Genomic DNA, 17,774 nt, shown 5'->3' with positions numbered 1-17,774 from the left:
ATAATGTTAAGATATTTGAACATTAAATGTTATGATATTTTTAAGGTTTTCCATTGTATTCGCTTTCTTTTGGTCTTACCGCAGTGATATCACTGAAATTCATAACATTGACTGTAGTTGTGAATTATTTGATAAATGATACGCCCAAAAATATATGGGATTATAAATATATGCATTGTTTTGACCATATATTAACTGTGACATATTGTCAAAAAGTTCTAAAAACAAGATAAAATTGGCCAAGAAGTCTTACGCGATTTGAATTGAAAAATAGTAATGAAAATTATTTCATCAGTAGAAGAAGTCTAAAATAAGGTTTGCATCTTTGCTAAATAAGACATTTTCGCTAACATGAACTTTCAAAAATTTGGTCAGGTGGACCCCCCCGTAATGAAATCCTGGCTACGTCCCTGGTTCTTAACTAATATTTAAGTTAGGAATGGCTGAGATAATCAATATAGGTGGCATTTTGTTGAAGACTTCCATTCATAGACAGTTTTTTCTCAATATAAAGCACATATGAGGCGTTCAGTGCCAAAACGGCCTAACGTACATGTCAAAAAAATCAAACTGACAATAAAGATTTAACCGAAACCTTTACAAATAAATACCAAAAAATCCATATTGCAAAGTGTTATACAATGCAATATGGAGTTTTTAGTAGTTATTTCAAAAAATTCTGGTCAGATCTTTATTGTCAGTTTGATTTTTTTTTGGCATGTGGGTTAGGCGCTGAGTGCCTCATATGCATTTTTGTAAATCGAAAATCAACCTATGGAAGTGGTATAGGCTATTTCCATTCACATCCGTCAATTTTGTATAATCACGCTTAGTCGCAAAAATATCTAGGCAAAAACTGTTCGAAAATACGAACTACATATAATTAGGTTAAAGGAAACACATTTATTACCAACATGACGAGCAGAATATTTCTCAGTTTTTCTTCAAGGTTTGCCGAAACGATATAGTTACAAGAACAACAGCAATATTAAAACATTAATTACTAATTGCTTGGTAAAATCTGCAGTTCTCTCCTTCAACAGTGGCAATTATCCCTTTCCCGCGCCAAAAGCCACCAACCCATTTCCAAGTGCTGTATCATTATTTATATTGAAATCCCTCCTTACTGCCGCACATCATTATCATCCTCATCAAATAACCCCCCACCACCCAAAAACAAATTGGAAGGCCAACAATAGCCTAAACGTCGGCAAAACAACAACAAACATCAAATGTAGAAATGATGATGGATTGCTTAAATCTATGTTGCAAATCAACCAAACAATTCGAGATGGTCGACTATTATCTTTATTTGTTTGCCATTTTCGTTGCTAGGGTTTCGTCATTAAAAATGCCGAGACCGCCTATTCTGTGTCAGTAGCAATGCCAAATTCAGCCGAATCAACAACATCCACCCACTCCGCTCCGCCAACATAGACAAATAGTGATGGTATTTTAGTTCGGATGCGACCGTGTTGATGGACAAAATGAAAGTGAAAGCCTCTTAAAATTACATTTTTATGATGAACGATTTAATATCGGGCATTTGTTTAATTGCTTCCAACCATCGCTTTTTTCGCCTGTTTTGGTTGTTCCAGCAATGTGCCTAACGTATTTGTGTCGAACACATGTTTCTAATTAGTATTCTTAGCTCAAACACAAATGGGTTTCGCGAAAAGCCATTGCGGCAATGTGTTTTCCAAATTGGACTTTTAATGCAATTTTCTATGTTTTTTATTGTGTTAAATTGCACTCTTCAGACAGGCAACCCTTTAAAATGCTGCTGCCAATTTCAAGATCAATCATTCAAATGATGCAAATTTTGACTGGGTATAGGTAAATAGTCTATTTTGGTTATTGCCAGTTCTCTTATTTTAAATTACACATAATGAATAAATCCCTAACCTAAAACCAATTCACAACAATTTCGACATCAATGCCGGGTAAATTACTTACCAGTTCCATTCATATTTTAGTCTATCACCGGTAACAATTTCATGCAACTCATGCGGCAACTTGACTGAGACCTAGTTTTTGTTTTCCCTTTTATAAATAAATTCCCAACCACATTGTTAAATGATTTGCAATAAATTAAAAAACACCAGTATCATTGATATTCTTAACGGTGTTCCATTTTAACTTAATTTCTTCCTTTTCGGAATAGCATGTTGCTTTTACAGGACCCATTCATTGTATTGAGAGCATTTTTATAGCATTGACCACTTGTTCCTTCTTTCATTGGCTAGCTATAACCAATCAACCTCGGCAAGCAATAAGAAAGCAAAGTAGCAACACATGAACGATTTTCATAATTAGTCACGAATCGTATCACACCAAAAGAAAAAAAGAAAACAAACTACCTTCCTTGGAAGAAAATCACGAAGCAAATCTTGATGACCACCGAAAAAAAAAACTGCAATACAGGCAGCTAAAAGATGGAAATTTGCGCTTCTGCTATTCACCGCTGACATTGGAGGGAAACAATAGACTCAACATTGTCCCAACATTATAATGTTTAAGGGGTGGCAACGGACAGCACAAGTGAAAATGATACGCATATCGAAGGCATGAAGTAGTAGAATTGCTACGTGTATTTTTTCAAGCATTCATGTGGAAAATTTACGGCATTTGTGATGGTGGTGTTGGTGTGATGGCAAAAATAAAAAAACATTACTCCTTATTTTCTTAAATATGTCAACGAAACTACATAAAGGGTGGGAATTTTTGAGGAAGAAAACACCATTTTGTAAGAGATGAAATGCGTGATACAATTTGTAGCTTTGAAAATTAACAAAACATTTACGGAAATCTTGGCAAATGTCTTTAAAAATATTTTGATCCAATACGATTGCAGTTGTTTTTACTTTACTTTCGAATTAATAGGCCCCCAAAAATTAATGAAAATTATAGCTCAATTTAGGAAAAAAAACGTATTCATAATTTTTTGTGGAGATGTTTGACATTCTCTAAGAACCATGGCACAATTACCAAGGTAGTGTTATCACACCAGTTGTTCGAATATGAAATGTCAAATCCCTTTATAAAAACTTATTTTTGTTGTAATTTCCCCAACGACATAAAGAAAATTCTGACATGACATATTCAAAATTTTACGATACCACTATATGGGTAATTGTGCCATGCTAACAACATACAGTGACTGTCACTGAAAATTATGCAACCTGAAATAAAAAATGTAAACGTTGATAACTTGGTAACGAGTTGAGACTTTTTAACTATTCAAAAAACAATTTCGTGGACTGAAAAGTTGTCTTTAAGATGGCATACAAAAATATTCCGTTTACAGTACCGTTATACTAAAATCTTACCGGAAAACAAAAAATAGGCATTTTTAAAATGAGCATTAACAAGTAAAAAAGTATCAGCTTTGCCGACAGAGATATACCCTCAGCCAATTTGAATTGATACTTTCATCTACGGACAGATCGATACAGTTGTGGAACTTTTGTGGGGGGAGAAGATCGATATCGGCCATTTTAGAAGTTAAACTAAATTTGGACTAAATCCAACGTTTGGACCAATTTGATTGTCCCGTTCAAGAGATATCGTGCATATTTTAGTGTCATTTTTTTAAATATTGGAGGAAAGTACAGAAAGTTGTTTGTTGCCAATCTTCGAACTGAAACTAATTTCGGACCAGGGATGCCAACTGCTCCGAGGCAAAAATCGCTACAGAAAAGTTGTGTTAAAAACCACCAGAAATCTCCACTGACTAAGACCAAAAAGCACTACAAAAATGTGTAACAACGGCAGAAATTATCAACTGTTACACAGAAAGAGAGAAATTTAAAAAAAAAAACGCACATCCATTTCTCCAATAAAATATCTCAATTCCCATGCTTTTCTGTACTTTTGAACACTATCTTGCTTCTAAATGTATGAATATATCACTCGCTGCCCAATATGCAAATTTTTGTTTGCTTTTAAAGTGATTACAATAAACAATGCTGCGTAAAAATTGCTATAATCGCTTCCTTAAGCAGCCAAAACAGCTACTGTAGCGATTTAAAATAAAAAATATTACCAAGGCCAAATTTTGGACCGAATCGGCAGATCCGTTCGAGAGTTATCCTGCGCTCCAACCACTACACACGGTGTCATAGGGGTTTTTTGCAACTTTCAGGCTATTTGCTCAGGAAGTATGGAGTTGCCCTAGATGCAACTTGTACCGTCGTATGGGAGGCGGTGAATACAAGTGGTTACAACAAAAATCAAAGCGATTTGAGAGCAGGTCCTAAACTGAAATTTCCGAACTTTTGTGTGGGAGGTACCCGAAGGAGTGGACCGATTGAGTCCATATTGGAACCTCATCTAAGTCTGGTAGGAATTTCACGATGTGCAAAGTATGGACAAATTCGGTTATTCCCTTCAAGAGTGATTGTGCGCATAAATTTTCCGAACCTTCTTGAACTTTTGTGGGGGAGGTACAGGAAGGAGTGGACCGATGAAACCCATCTGCGAACTTAAACTAAGTTTGGGCAAAATATTACGAAAGCCAAATTTTGGACCAAATCGGTTGATCCGTACGAGAGTTATCGTGCGCTCCAGCCAGACAGACAGACGGACAGACATGGCAAAATCAACTCCAAATTGTCTCAAACACATTTCGTCCAAACATACTTGGGGTCTAAAACCATTATTTCGATGAGGCACATTTTTCCCGTATGAAAGTGTATATACCCTCGTTAGCATAAATGCTGAGGGTATAAAAATGATGCACCAATCTGATTTTTACCTCTATCAGGTCAACGCCGTTAAAGACTAGTATAATATAGGACTTTCCAAATATCATTAAATTGTTTTTACGTACTCTAGACATAACCGTTAATGACTTTTCATAGTCATTTTTTGGAAAATAACTTCAAAAACTAGAAATTTCTAGCCAAATTGCCTACAAAGGGACATTAATTGCAATCATGCCAAAATTACGTCGGGAACATTCTTTTTCTATCGAAATCAATGACAAAACACGGTGTGCCTTAACAAAATTTAAATGGAAAGTGCTTACACCTGGGAAGTTTTGGCAGATTCTGAAACTACAATGCTCATAGGTGAGAAATATCAAGAAACAAAAAAAATCGCCGGAGGGATTTTCAAATAAATCGCGATTTAAGTTGACATTTTTAGGGGTTTTGTAGGTTTTCACGATTTTGCTTTTAAACCGCGAGTCCTATGTAAATGGGCCTACAGAAAATTTTGTAGCTGTGAAAATTCTCAACTAAATTGACCTTTGTGATATTTTCGTAGGTTTTACCGTTTTTGAGATATAGAAGTTCAAATTGAGACAATACACTGACTGTATCGCCTCCTTATAAAACAACATCATGCTCAGTGCCCCTTAACTAACTTTTGATGAAAACCGCTTATACATGGGAAGATTTCGCGGATTCTGAAACACCAATGTTCATAGATAAAAAAATAAAGGAAACAGAAAAAAATCGATGGAAGGATTTTTAAATAAATCGCGATAAAAATTCACAATTTTAGGTTTTCACGATTTTGCTTGGAAACGGCAAGTCGTATCGAAATGAGTCTAAAGAAAATGTTGTAGCTGTAAAAATTCTCTACAAAACTGACCTTTAGGTTTTTTCGTAGATTTTACCATTTTTGAGATATAGAGGTTCAGTTCAAATTTTTAGGTTTTTATCTTAAGTCTTCAAGATTTTGCTTGGAAACCGCAAGTCATATCAAAATGGGACTAAAGAAAATGTTGAAGCTGTAAAAATTCTCTACAAGATTGGATGATTTAGTTTTTCCTAGGTTGTACCATTTTCAAGATATATAAGTATAATTTGGGAAATTGCAGAAATGACATTGTTTTATAAGGCGATGCAGTCAGTGCATTGTCTTAATTTGAACTTCTATATCTCAAAAACGGTAAAACTTAAGACAATATCATAAAGGTCAACCTTGTGGAGAATAGGACTCGCGGTTTCCAAGCAAAATCGTGAAAACCTAAAGAACCCCTAAAAATGTGAACTAAAATCGCGATTTATTTGAAAATCTCTCCAGCGATTTTTTTGTTTCTTGATATTTCTCATCTGTGAGCATTGTAGTTTCAGAATCTGCAAAAAGTTCCCAGGTGTAAGCACCTTCCATTTAAAATTAGTTAAGACGCACCGTGAAAACTACTGATAACGATAGGGAATCAATTATTTCACCATTGTGATTACTAAAATGACACAAAAAGCGAACAATTTGGAAATTATGAATCGATTATTGAGGTGCATCATTTTTAATGCTCAATTTAAAAATGCCTATTTTTTGTTTTCCGGTAAAATTTTAGTATAACGGTACTGTAAACGGAATATTTTTGTATGCCATCTTAAAGACAACTTTTCAGTCTACAAAATTGTGTTTTGAATAGTTAAAAAGTCTCAACTCTTTACCAAGTTATCAACGTTTAAATTTTTTATTTCAGGTTACATAATTTTCAGTGACAGTCACTGTATATTATCGAATAACATCAAAATTAATGAAGTAATGAAGAGAAGCAAACATTACGAGGGCTGTACGATAACTATCTGGCTTAACAATGAAAACGCTAATATTTACCATCAAAGATTGTTTTATTGTTTTTTAAGTAGTCTCCAGCATGATTTATACACTTTCTCATGCGCTCAAACCATTTGTTCAAACACTTTTTCCACTCCGATTGAGACACCTCCAAAAATACTTTTTGAGTGCTTCAACAGCACCTTCTTTCGACGAAAATCGTTGACTACTCCATTTTTCATGATATGATGAAATGAAGACATTGGGTCCCTAGTCAGGGCTGTACGGCGGATGACCCATCAATTCCAAGTTTTATCCTGTCAAACAGGCCCTGGTTTGAATAGATGTGTGAGAGCTCGGATTGTCATGATGCAGAATGATTTGTCTTCTCTTGTTCGTTTTTCGAAATTCTTAGGAGACTTCAGGCAAACAAATTATAGTATACCACTCAGAATTAACAGTCCTACATTTCTCAAGCCGTACAGTCGCCACACAGTCCGTTTAGGCGAAGAAACAGGCGACCATTTGCTTCGAAGTGCTTCTTCCATGAACAACTTTCGTTGGATTTAGCTCGCTTTCGAAGTCCTAAACGGTCGATTGTTGTTTTGTTTCAGGCTGCTAAGCATATGTTCAAGATTCGTCGTCTGTGACGATCTTATAAATGTCGTTTGAAGCACCGCTATCGTTTTTATTCACAATCTCTTTGCACCAATCCACAAAAGGTTTTTTTAGCGATTGACCAAATTTGCCGGATCTAGCGAGAGAAATCCATTTTTGTGGCCATGTGTCCATGCAATATCAAATGTTAGTTGGTGAAATAAATACCCAAAGATGCCTCTATCCCACGGTATATAACATGGCGATCTTGCATTATCCGTTCACGCACGGCTTTTTTCTTCGACCTTCGAGTGTCGGCCACGATTGAGTTTATTAAACCAGTTTATCATAGTGATATAGGATGGCCCTTTATCGACATACAAAGATTTAATTGCATCGATGCACTCTTGCCGTGATTATCCATGTCGAAAGTTGTGGAAAATTATCGAACGAAAAAGTTCACAAGTAAATTCGATTTTTTGCAAAGTGATTTTTTTCAAGACACTGTAAACAACACTACACATTGGCGGTAGACAAACTGTCCAGAGTACGTTTAGCCTAAAAACTGTCAAATTTTCAAACTTTTCATATGATGCCAGATAGTTTCCGTGCAGCCCTTATGCATTACTATCCGAAATAAAGTTTAAAATTTAAGTTTTAAGTTCAGGAAGAAAACGACCGACCATTTCGAATTTGAAGTTAGCTTGGAAAAACGATTACCATGTACAAAGTTTTGACTAACTTAGGACTTCATTTAAGAGTCAGTCAGTATGGACTTTCCGTCGATTAAAATTGTATTTTCGCAATGGAAGCGCGGGGGACTCTCGGCTATAAAAATTTCAATACGATCCTACATATGTTCCTAAATTGCACATTAGCGAGAAATGTTTAATGTTTAAATTTTGTGTTTGGTACCAGACGGAGTGCCCCGTTATAGTCCATATTCGAACATGAGTTAAGTCTGCAAGAAATATTACGATGCTTATAGGTTAAACCAATGTCAATCACTCCTTTCGGTAGCTATTGTGTTCATAAGAGTCACAGTGGGTTTTTGGGAGCTTTTGGATCATTATGACAGGAAGCAAGGACTTACCCACGAAAAACATTATATCGCTGTAAACCGAATCACCAGAAGTAATTTCGGTAAAAACTTGCTAACGATTCTCAATGGTGCAAAGAAATTGAATAAATAAGTTCGCGACGTTTATAAGATCGTCACAGACGCCGAATCTTGGATCTATGCGTGTTAGCCCGAAATGAAACAGCAATGGACCGTGTGGGTCTTCAAGGGCGCGCCAAATCCATCGAAAGTTGTTCATGGAAGAATGACTTGGAAGCAAATGGACGCCTGTTTCTTCAGCAAACATGACCATGTGGCGAACAGCTTGAACAACGTACATCCATTCAAGCCAGCGCTTTTTAGACTGGACAAAGCGAGAATTGACATTGCATCCAATGACTTCATTGATTCGCGCACATAAAGAAAAAATGCGTGGTCAACGATTTTCTTCCCCACAAAATACTGTTGAAGCGTTCAAAAACCATGTTTTTGGGGTGTATCATTGGGAGTGGAAAAAGTGCTTCAACAATTGGTATGAGCGCATGAAAATGTGTATAAATCATTCGGAAGACTACTTAAGAAAACAATAAAACTATTTTTGATTTGCAACGAATTCGCGATAGATACATACTGTTTTTAATGACTTCTCCTGTCAGACTTGTATTTATTTTCTATAAATATTTATTCAGACAAAGCATATTTAAATTTTTAAATAGAAAAAAGTATCAAAAGCGCTTTAGTAATCGCAGTCGGTGCGGAAACTTCTTTCACCGAATCGAACTAACAGCGTGCTTTTGTAAAAATGCTTGTCTGTCACACGAACCGTATACGTTGAAAATTGGGTTCTTGTAAAATTCTGCGAACTATTCGTTTTTATCTAAAAGCTTTCGTCTATTTCATAAAAGCTTTTCTATTTCAGGGTTTCCATTATACTTATTTTGTGAATTTTGCATAGGCATCTTCACGTAAAATGTGTTACTTGATGGCAACCCCGATAAACAGATGACAAACAAAACATACAGTGATGTGCGAAATAATAGAGCCACTGAAGTTACAACGCATTAAACGTTTCTAAATCACTTCTGAAAAGTGTTTAATGGCGCAAATTGCATTTTTATAGAGGAACATTATCCCATAAATAAAATTCAGTCAACATTTGTCCAATTTGGGGGTTGACCTTGTATTAGGCAGAGCAGAGCCTGTAAAGGGCTGTGCGAAATAATAGGGCCACTTTAGGTAAATAAGACAATTTCTTAAGGAAATTTAAACTTGACCGTCAAAATCATAGGGAAAACTTTAGTTTTCCTTCCTAACATTATTTTCCTAAATGAACCTGCACTAAAAATTAAAATTGTAATTCCCCTTCTAGAGTTAATGGGGCTGAAAACCCATATGGACCCAGAATCAAAGATAATGCCCCATAAGGACCTCCAATATATTGCAAATTGCAATAATATTTGTGATTGTGAAGAAAATGTGCTAAACTACTATCAAAAATAAGAAAACATTAAAAACCCGTCGAAAAAAGTTAATATTTTTATGATTTTAGATAAAAAATGGGAGGTCCTGTAAGGAATATTACCCTTTGTAGCTCCTCTGCTCCAATAAACGAGCAAATAATGGATTGCTATTAACTGTAACAGATCTAAGATGTTATTTAAGAACAGCCTAAAACAATTTATGGGTACAGAAATCACGAATCCTTAACATAAAGACAGAATATGTTTACACGTGATCGTAGATGAAAGCGTGGGTTGGCCTATGGCTGAACATTTTCCTTGACAGGTGGTACAACATTTATTTAACTCGAACGGACAGCTTCGGATATCATTTTCATTCACCACTGGTAGCCTGGGCATTTAATAAAGCTAACCTCGATGTTTTATGAGGCCTGAAATACTCAGCAATAAAGGAGGTAGCCAGAGATGGGTATTCTTCGAGAACTGTTATCAACATACTCTGTCTTTATGTTTAAGATTCGTGATTTCTGTACCCATAAATTGTTTAAGTCTGTTTTTAAATCACACCTAAGATCTGTTAGAGTTGATAATAATCCATTATTTACTCGTTTATTGGAGCAGAGGAGCTACAAAGCGTAATATTCCGTACAGGACCTCCCATATTTTTGCTCTAAAATCATAAAAATATTAACTTTTTTCGATTGTTTTGAAAGTAGTTTAGCACATTTTCTTCACAAACACAAATATTAATGATATTTGCAATATATTGGAGGTCTTTATGGGGCATTATCTTTGATTCTGGGCCCATATGGGTTTTCAGCCCCATTAACTCTAGAAGGGGAATTATAATTTTAATTTTTGGTACAGGTTCATTCAGGAAAATAATGTTAGGAAGGAAAACTAAAATTTTCCCTATGATTTTGACGGTCAAGTTTAAATTTCCTTAAGAAATTGTCTTATTTACCTAAAGTGGCTCTATTATTTCGCACACCTCTTTACAGGCTCTACCCTGCCTAATACAAGGTCAACCCCCAAATTGGACAAATGTTGACTGCATTTTATTTATGGGATAATGTTCCACTATAAAAATGCAATTTGGGCCATAAAACACTTTTCAGAAGTGATTTAGAAACGGTTAATGTGTTGTAACTTCAGTGGCTCTATTATTTCGCACATCACTGTAAGATCAAAATGTAATCAAATTTGTCCAAAAATAATTGTGATAATAGGTGTGTTCGTTTACTCAACAATTTGTACAAGTCCAGTAACTTATTGTAATCGGCTAATGTCTTTTGCATTGTACTGTAGAGTAAACGAACAACATCCAGTAACAATTTGTACAAATTTTGAGTAAACGAACACACAATATGAAGAAACGGATGTACATATACGCGTGTGGTTCTATGGAAATAAAAAAAATTGCATTTCCCTCCGGTTTTCGTGTGTTTTGTGCCATTTATTACTTAAGTTATTTAATTTTCGTTCAAAACGTTGGGTCTTTTCCATTCGTTTTTTTTCGACGTATTCGTTCGTCTGATTTTGTTAAGAAACCCAAAAAAATATGAAAATAAAAAGCTTTCATTTCTTTGTCGCACGAATACAAACTTCAATCGCTATGAAAACCAAATTGTGTCTTCGTTCCTGAAATCGACGAACGAATGGGCAAAAACTTTTTACAAAAACACGCTGTAAAACACGCGTTTTCCTTATCAGGACAATATTCCGCACATGGTACTGGCGTCGTATTTTTTTTTTTTTTTTTTTTTTTTTGTTATAACCCTATTGTTGAAATCACTGTAAATAACCCAACACATGGTCGTATGTCAAACTGTCCTGAGTACGCCTAGGCTAAAAACTATCAAACTTTCCAAAAAAAATGTCAAATGACGCCTGGCGACACTGCGTGTTGCCTAGGCCGTAAATTTTTCGTGTTCCTCTCGTATTCTTAAAATTCAAATTTAGAGATTTTAGAATGTGGAACGTAGTCCTTTTTTGAAAATAAGTCCACCTTTTGTCCTAGCGCCCATATAACGATACCGCACGAGTTTAGTTACTTTGGGGGTTTTAGCGACACTTATAACCGAATCCGCTGAAATTGTATATTTTGACTTCTTGGAATCCTTCGTACCAACATGGTCGGGAAACGACGGGGAAATAGAATTTTCCAATTTTTAAATTTGACTTACATATATTAAATATTATCATATAAAGTATGAATGAAAGAGGATTTGTAGCACCATTATTAAAAAGTAAAGATGCGAAAGCAATTTGAAGATTTTAAAAGCTTATCTTGTTTGGAGTCCATGCTAAAACAATACATTTTGAAAAATAATGCCACTTTTATGTTCACCTAATTTCTTAGTATTCGAACATGTACTTTTTTGCTTCATTATGGCTGAGTTTGATTTATTAACCTCAGAAAGTTGCGGATGGTAATAGCGAATGGAGAAGTCAGACTGCTGATTACCAACAGTTTGTTTTTAAAAGCGTGATTTTTATTTTTTGAGTTTTTCGCAACTTTCGGCCTATGTTTCCTCTATGTACACCGATTTCTTTCTTCATGATTACTTGAAAATTCGTGATAGGAAAAAATGTTGGGGCTATTCACTATAATAAAAAATATATGTTTTTTTGGGACACCCGGAATATAATAAAGGATAAACATTTGTAATTTTCAAAACAACCAAAAGTCAATACACATACTTACATATATAGTATGTTTTGATCCTACATCAAGTACAAACACAGTTTTTTTCCACCACATTGTTATTGTCAACACGACAACAACAGTCCGCGTAACCTATATAAATTGCAAAATATTGTTTTCCGAAAACAAAAAAAACGCATTGACACAAATTGTGAATAACAATTACAACAAAAACAGATATTCGTAAATTAAATATTTTTCTAGACACATGACCCCTTTAAATTTTACTATATAAACGCAATTACCGATTGCATCCGATAACAATTTCAATTAAAATTTTAATAAAAACATCAAAATGTTGAGTAAATATTTAACAACAATTTTCTTTGTCATTTGGCTTTTGGTAAGTTAAAAATTGTATGTGTTTATTTAATTTGACACATATGCATATATACATACATATTTACTCAGAATATCAATCATATCACTCAAATTTAATCACTTGTCCAAATGTTTATGTTTTCTATTCACACATAGATATCTGTGGCAAATGCAACAGTAAGTATTATTATTGAAAACTTAGTTGGGAGTCGGAGGCAGAAATCAACATCCCTGCCTAGTTATGTGTTTTAGATTAATTTAAAATATTTATCCTCAATTGGAGGTAATAAAAAACATTCGAGATGGAATCGTTTTATAGAATTAGTAGAATTTAACTAGTTTTGGTTTTGGACAGAGCTGAGATTTAATTTTTTAAATGAAAGTATTAAAAATTAATGTTTTGTAATAGAGTCCTCCACCAGTACCCGATAAGCTAACACCAATATTGGCATCGTGTGGATCACCTACACAACAAATGGTCAGGGTATGTAATATACATATATATTCATTTAAATTGTGCATATATTTAAGGAAATTATGATTACATCTTCCAACAGTGTATCAACCAATGGGCTTGTCAACAAGCAATTCGTTTGGATCTAAGGTAAGTTTCCCGATATGTGAGTAGGTATAAATGACTATTGTGAACTAATTGATGATACATCTAAAGCCAAAAGCCACGTCATTTGCATCCATAATTTCATTCATTCTTTGGCACTGAAAATGTTGACTTGGTTTAAATGTTTGTAGAATATGAAATTCAAAATTTGCAATAAAACATTGATTAACAACTTCAATCATAATTGATAATATATTTTAAATAATGTATAATTTGTTCTCAAGTTGTTCATTTTCGTAGTTTTGAACTTTTCTAAACCAATTTATATTTATTACAGATGTTTATTAAATCTCAATGGAATACCACTGTTAGGCGGACTACTTGGTGGTGACGGTGGACTACTTAGTGGATTAACTGGTGGATCTGGAGGCGGTGGTAGTGGTGGTGCCGGAAATATTCTAAGCGGTCTTTTGGGACGTTAAATATGCAGTTTTATTTTTCTAAAACAAGTGGAAAATTACATTTCCCCGTTAATATCTTCCCATTATGGGTATTTTTAGTACACACTCACAAAACAATTGTCAATTATCCTTTTACACAAAATCAATAGCCATTAAAATCCGTTTATTACATTTTTTAATTTTGTTGTAACTTTAATGTTCATTAATTAAAAAATATGGTTTTTATCCACTAAAGTCAATGCCATTTATTTTTATTGAAATTTCTTTAGAAAGGTTGAGCTTAAGTGGTCAAATCATTTTGTTAAATGATATATCGATTGGAATATAAAAGACACATGCATATTGACGGAGACCTATATCATAAAAAACTCTCCCTTCTTCTCTGTTGTCTCTGTTAAATTGGTATAAGAAAAATGCAATAATCTTCAAATTTAATGGACAGTAACAATTTTTCATTGCATTTTTAACAGGACATTTTGGGTCTGTGATTATAAGAACTAATTATGGATTAAAAGACCAAACAATTGTAATTAATTAAATTGCCGACATCGCATAAGGTGATAAAAATAGAAATACGTTTATAGAATAGAATAGAAATAGGAGTAAAAAAGTAATATCGTCTGCTTCGTCGGAAAAGGTCGTAAGTCCCTCTCAATAAATTTTTCAGGAGGAAGAAAAAACATTCCCGCGCTTTCTGCATTAAAGATTTTATTATGGTGGTAAAGGCAGTATTCTTCGTTTATTTATTCCGCTTCAATACATGTACTTTGTTTGATAAAATTCCGTCGCGTTTGGGAGATAATTGGATGTCTTTGGACTTACGACCTTTTCCTTGTACAGCTTTGTATTTTTGTAGAGACTTACGACCTTTTCCTACAATTTACGGACGTTTTTAAAATAAAATATTTATACTTTACAAAACAATGTGGAAAGGTTTGTTTTGTTCAATATTCGTGTAACATCGCGAAGTATTCGTCGTAGACCCCCTCCCCTCGCCATTTTTTCATATCTTGACGAGATAAAGCGATTTAGCTATGTGTCCGTCCATCCATTAACAATTGTAATAATACTCCAGACCTCAACTTTAGACCGATCGTCACGAAATTTTGTGGAGATGTCGGGTTCCGACCAGAAGTGACCCCATTAGATGTTGGTTGTGATCGAAAGGTGTGAAATGGACCAAACACACAATTTTTACCCTACTTTGTAGCTATCCTGTAGATCGCAGTAATATTCCGATCAGAGCGAAATTTTAAGAACGATTTGAGTTTAAGACAGAGAATAAGCTTGCAATTTAACATGGTGATCAGATAATTATTAGCGGGTTTAATAGACCAAAACCTTTAGGTGAAATATAAATTAATAAAAATCAAATGTCGTTCGTCGGCAATGACATCAGTTTAGAACGGCTGGACCGATTTGGGTATTTCTTTCTGTTAGTCACAACCCTTCTTAGGTTTTTTGTGTAAAAAAATTTGACCACGCCCACATATACTCCCACTGTTTCCAATTTTAATTTTTACTACAAAAAACTTCTGAACCTATTTTCCTGAAATTGCCAGGATATGTATAGGGATGGACCCCGATAAAATAGGATGCTTATTTTATTGAATTCCAGAGGCTACCCCGCCAAGGTTTGCCGTTGTTATGTATACTTTATGCATTTTTTTAAACGCTATATGTATAAGCATACATTTTGGAAGCAATGATGACAAGATAATATCGTCAGTGAGCGAAAAAGTCCGCCAGGGAAGAGAAAGGTTACAGACCAAATCTGTTGATAAATATAAAATTCTCCTAGGTTTGATAATGGACCGAAGAATTGATGTACCTATTTTTGAATTGTCACGCACAAATTCCATAAAAAGTTGTCATCAAAACTCATTACGACGAGTCAGCAACACGGACCGGTGTCTGTTAGTATTTAATATAAAACATGATTATTTTAATTTACATATCTTTATTCTTTAATGATAAAATTAACTGAGATATACGACAGAAAAAAACCAGTGATATTTTACAAATTTTTCTATATGTGAAGTATTTGAGCACATACAGCATCCCAATCAGTATTAATGAAAAGACCAGAGGACAATCTTTAATAATCAGTTCGCTTATAGAATAAAATAGATTTCTAATGTAAAATTTCGTTGAAATATAGAAATTCTCACATTTTTGTTCAAAAGTTTGGTCCACTGGCTCCGCCAAATTACATCCGATTATCATCCAAACGTCTAGGCTAGTTCTTTGCATTGTACCCCAACCGTGGATGCCGTCAAACATTATATCTGAACTACATTAGCTGTAGCATTCTTTTAAAGTATACATTTTCCTGTGGACTTACGACCTTTTCGTACTCAAATTTGTACGTTTTATGGACTTACGACCTTTTCCGACAAGGGCAAAACATATAGAAAAACGCGACATACTACCATTTTCTTTGTATCATACGACGTGTTTTGACTTGTACTATCATTCTGTAACAAAAACGCGATTTTCCGACGGAGCAGACGATATCCTATTCAATTATTATTAAACACATTACATCAATATACCAATTAAATATTAAGTTTTAAAAAGATTGAAAAAACGGAGAGAAAAAGGAATAGCTCTCTCTCGTTTCGACGACCCATCCACAACTGGATAATAAAGACTCTTTACAGAGAAAATGCAGTTTACGCCCAAAAGAAAATGCATAGAAATATTACGTACTGTATTTTAGATGCATGAAACATAACATGAGGTAGGTGTGGGATTTATGGTAAATGTCACGTTGATGACGGAAAGTTATTCAACTCCAGTCTCCAGTCTCCAGCTATACCAAAATATTAGTCGATGTTGTTCATATTTAGTCCATTATTATCCACGGACACATATGTACTAAGTTTATGCAAAATTTCTGAAACATATCTCCATTGGTTTGTAAGTTATTAATTTCGCGCCGCTACATCAGTGATTTCGACCACTGTGCGTAGTCTTTGTTTGCTGTCAAAAGTTTTGCGCGAAATATCTACAAAACTTAGAAGAAAACCGTAAAATATTCTTCGCAAACCTTATATAAAGATGTTGTACACAGATATTCTTTATAGAAGCGAAATATTTGTTATTTATTTTTGATTGAAAATATGTTTTGACAGCTAATGAAGACATCAGTTGGTTTTTGTATCACCTTCATTCTTGCATCATGCCACCATGCCCATAACCAATTACAAAAAAACCAAATACTTAAAAAATATATTGGTCCTGCGGCAATTTAAAAATGTATATAACCGTGTTTTCTATGTATTCGGTTCTTTAAGGCCCATACCTACATATATACGGACGTATACCCAGGGCGTGTGTGGTGAAAAAAGTAGAACACATGTATTCGTATGAGAACTACAGAAATACGTCGAGCGTATACCTTTTGTAAGTTGAAAAAGTTTAACTTTGACATAAAGTTGTTGTTTGTATGTGTGAGTGTTTTGTATTTTAAAAACAAAAGCCCAACAAAACATGAAATACAATTCATTGCAAAGGAAAATTATTTGTTTTACGAATGAAAACATTTAAGTAAGTTTCGGTCGCGGATTTTGTGTTTTAAATGTGACTTGAGACTCAACGTATTTGGGTAATACGGACGCTCAGGGAGCGTTGTTTTAGTAGGTTGGTGAAATATTTGTAAACGTCCCGTCGTTATTTAGGTTTAGCAGTTACATTTATTAAATATTTTGCCAGGGTTTCGGAGTCGAGGTATTTTTGGCTCGACTCCGACTCCAGGCGTACTTTTTTCACGATTCCGACTCCGGGTCGACTCCGAGAGTGAATTCCTATACCACTAAAAATTAATAAAATGTGCACAAAATTGTATTTTTTTCCTATATTTTGGCCTATATAGGCTAATGTGTTAGTTTTTCCTTTCATATTCATTAGAAAGGGCATTCGTTCGAATACATTCGAACATATCAATATTTTTTTTCTTCAATATAAGATTGAAAAATAGAAAAGTTAGACAAAGTTTCCGCGTGAGACCAAGTTGCAAACTAAATGTAAGCCAACATTTTAGTGTGCTTAGCCTTAAAAGGAGATCCCCAGTTGTGAAGCTCAATAAGAG

At 34.4% G+C, this 17,774-nt stretch overlaps 1 protein-coding gene across 1 annotated transcript; it reads left to right on the top strand.

Moving 5' to 3' along the window:
- The first annotated feature begins 12,576 nt into the window (after positions 1 to 12,576).
- Positions 12,577 to 13,820, top strand: LOC141404225 (uncharacterized). Its single transcript, XM_073987608.1, has 5 exons — positions 12,577 to 12,683; positions 12,818 to 12,838; positions 13,071 to 13,145; positions 13,219 to 13,265; positions 13,558 to 13,820. Exons 1-5 carry the CDS (start codon positions 12,636 to 12,638, stop codon positions 13,700 to 13,702), a joined length of 336 nt encoding a protein of 111 aa, XP_073843709.1. The 5' UTR covers positions 12,577 to 12,635; the 3' UTR covers positions 13,703 to 13,820.
- The last annotated feature ends 3,954 nt before the right edge of the window (positions 13,821 to 17,774 follow it).

Source organism: Musca autumnalis, unplaced genomic scaffold (assembly GCF_047663935.1).
Source record: "Musca autumnalis isolate F117 unplaced genomic scaffold, ASM4766393v1 scaffold_4, whole genome shotgun sequence".
Classification (NCBI taxonomy): domain Eukaryota; kingdom Metazoa; phylum Arthropoda; class Insecta; order Diptera; family Muscidae; genus Musca; species Musca autumnalis.
The sequence above is the reverse complement of the archived record's forward strand: the minus strand, read 5'-3'. Positions and strand labels throughout refer to the sequence as shown.

Bases quoted from the DNA above. Each gene is read 5' to 3' on its own strand.
- LOC141404225 (XM_073987608.1), top strand. From the start codon at position 12,636: ATGTTGAGTAAATATTTAACAACAATTTTCTTTGTCATTTGGCTTTTG. The intron at 12,684-12,817 runs GTAAGTTAAAAA...ATTCACACATAG, and splicing joins TCTTTGTCATTTGGCTTTTG to ATATCTGTGGCAAATGCAAC. The intron at 13,266-13,557 runs GTAAGTTTCCCG...TATTTATTACAG, and splicing joins GCAATTCGTTTGGATCTAAG to ATGTTTATTAAATCTCAATG.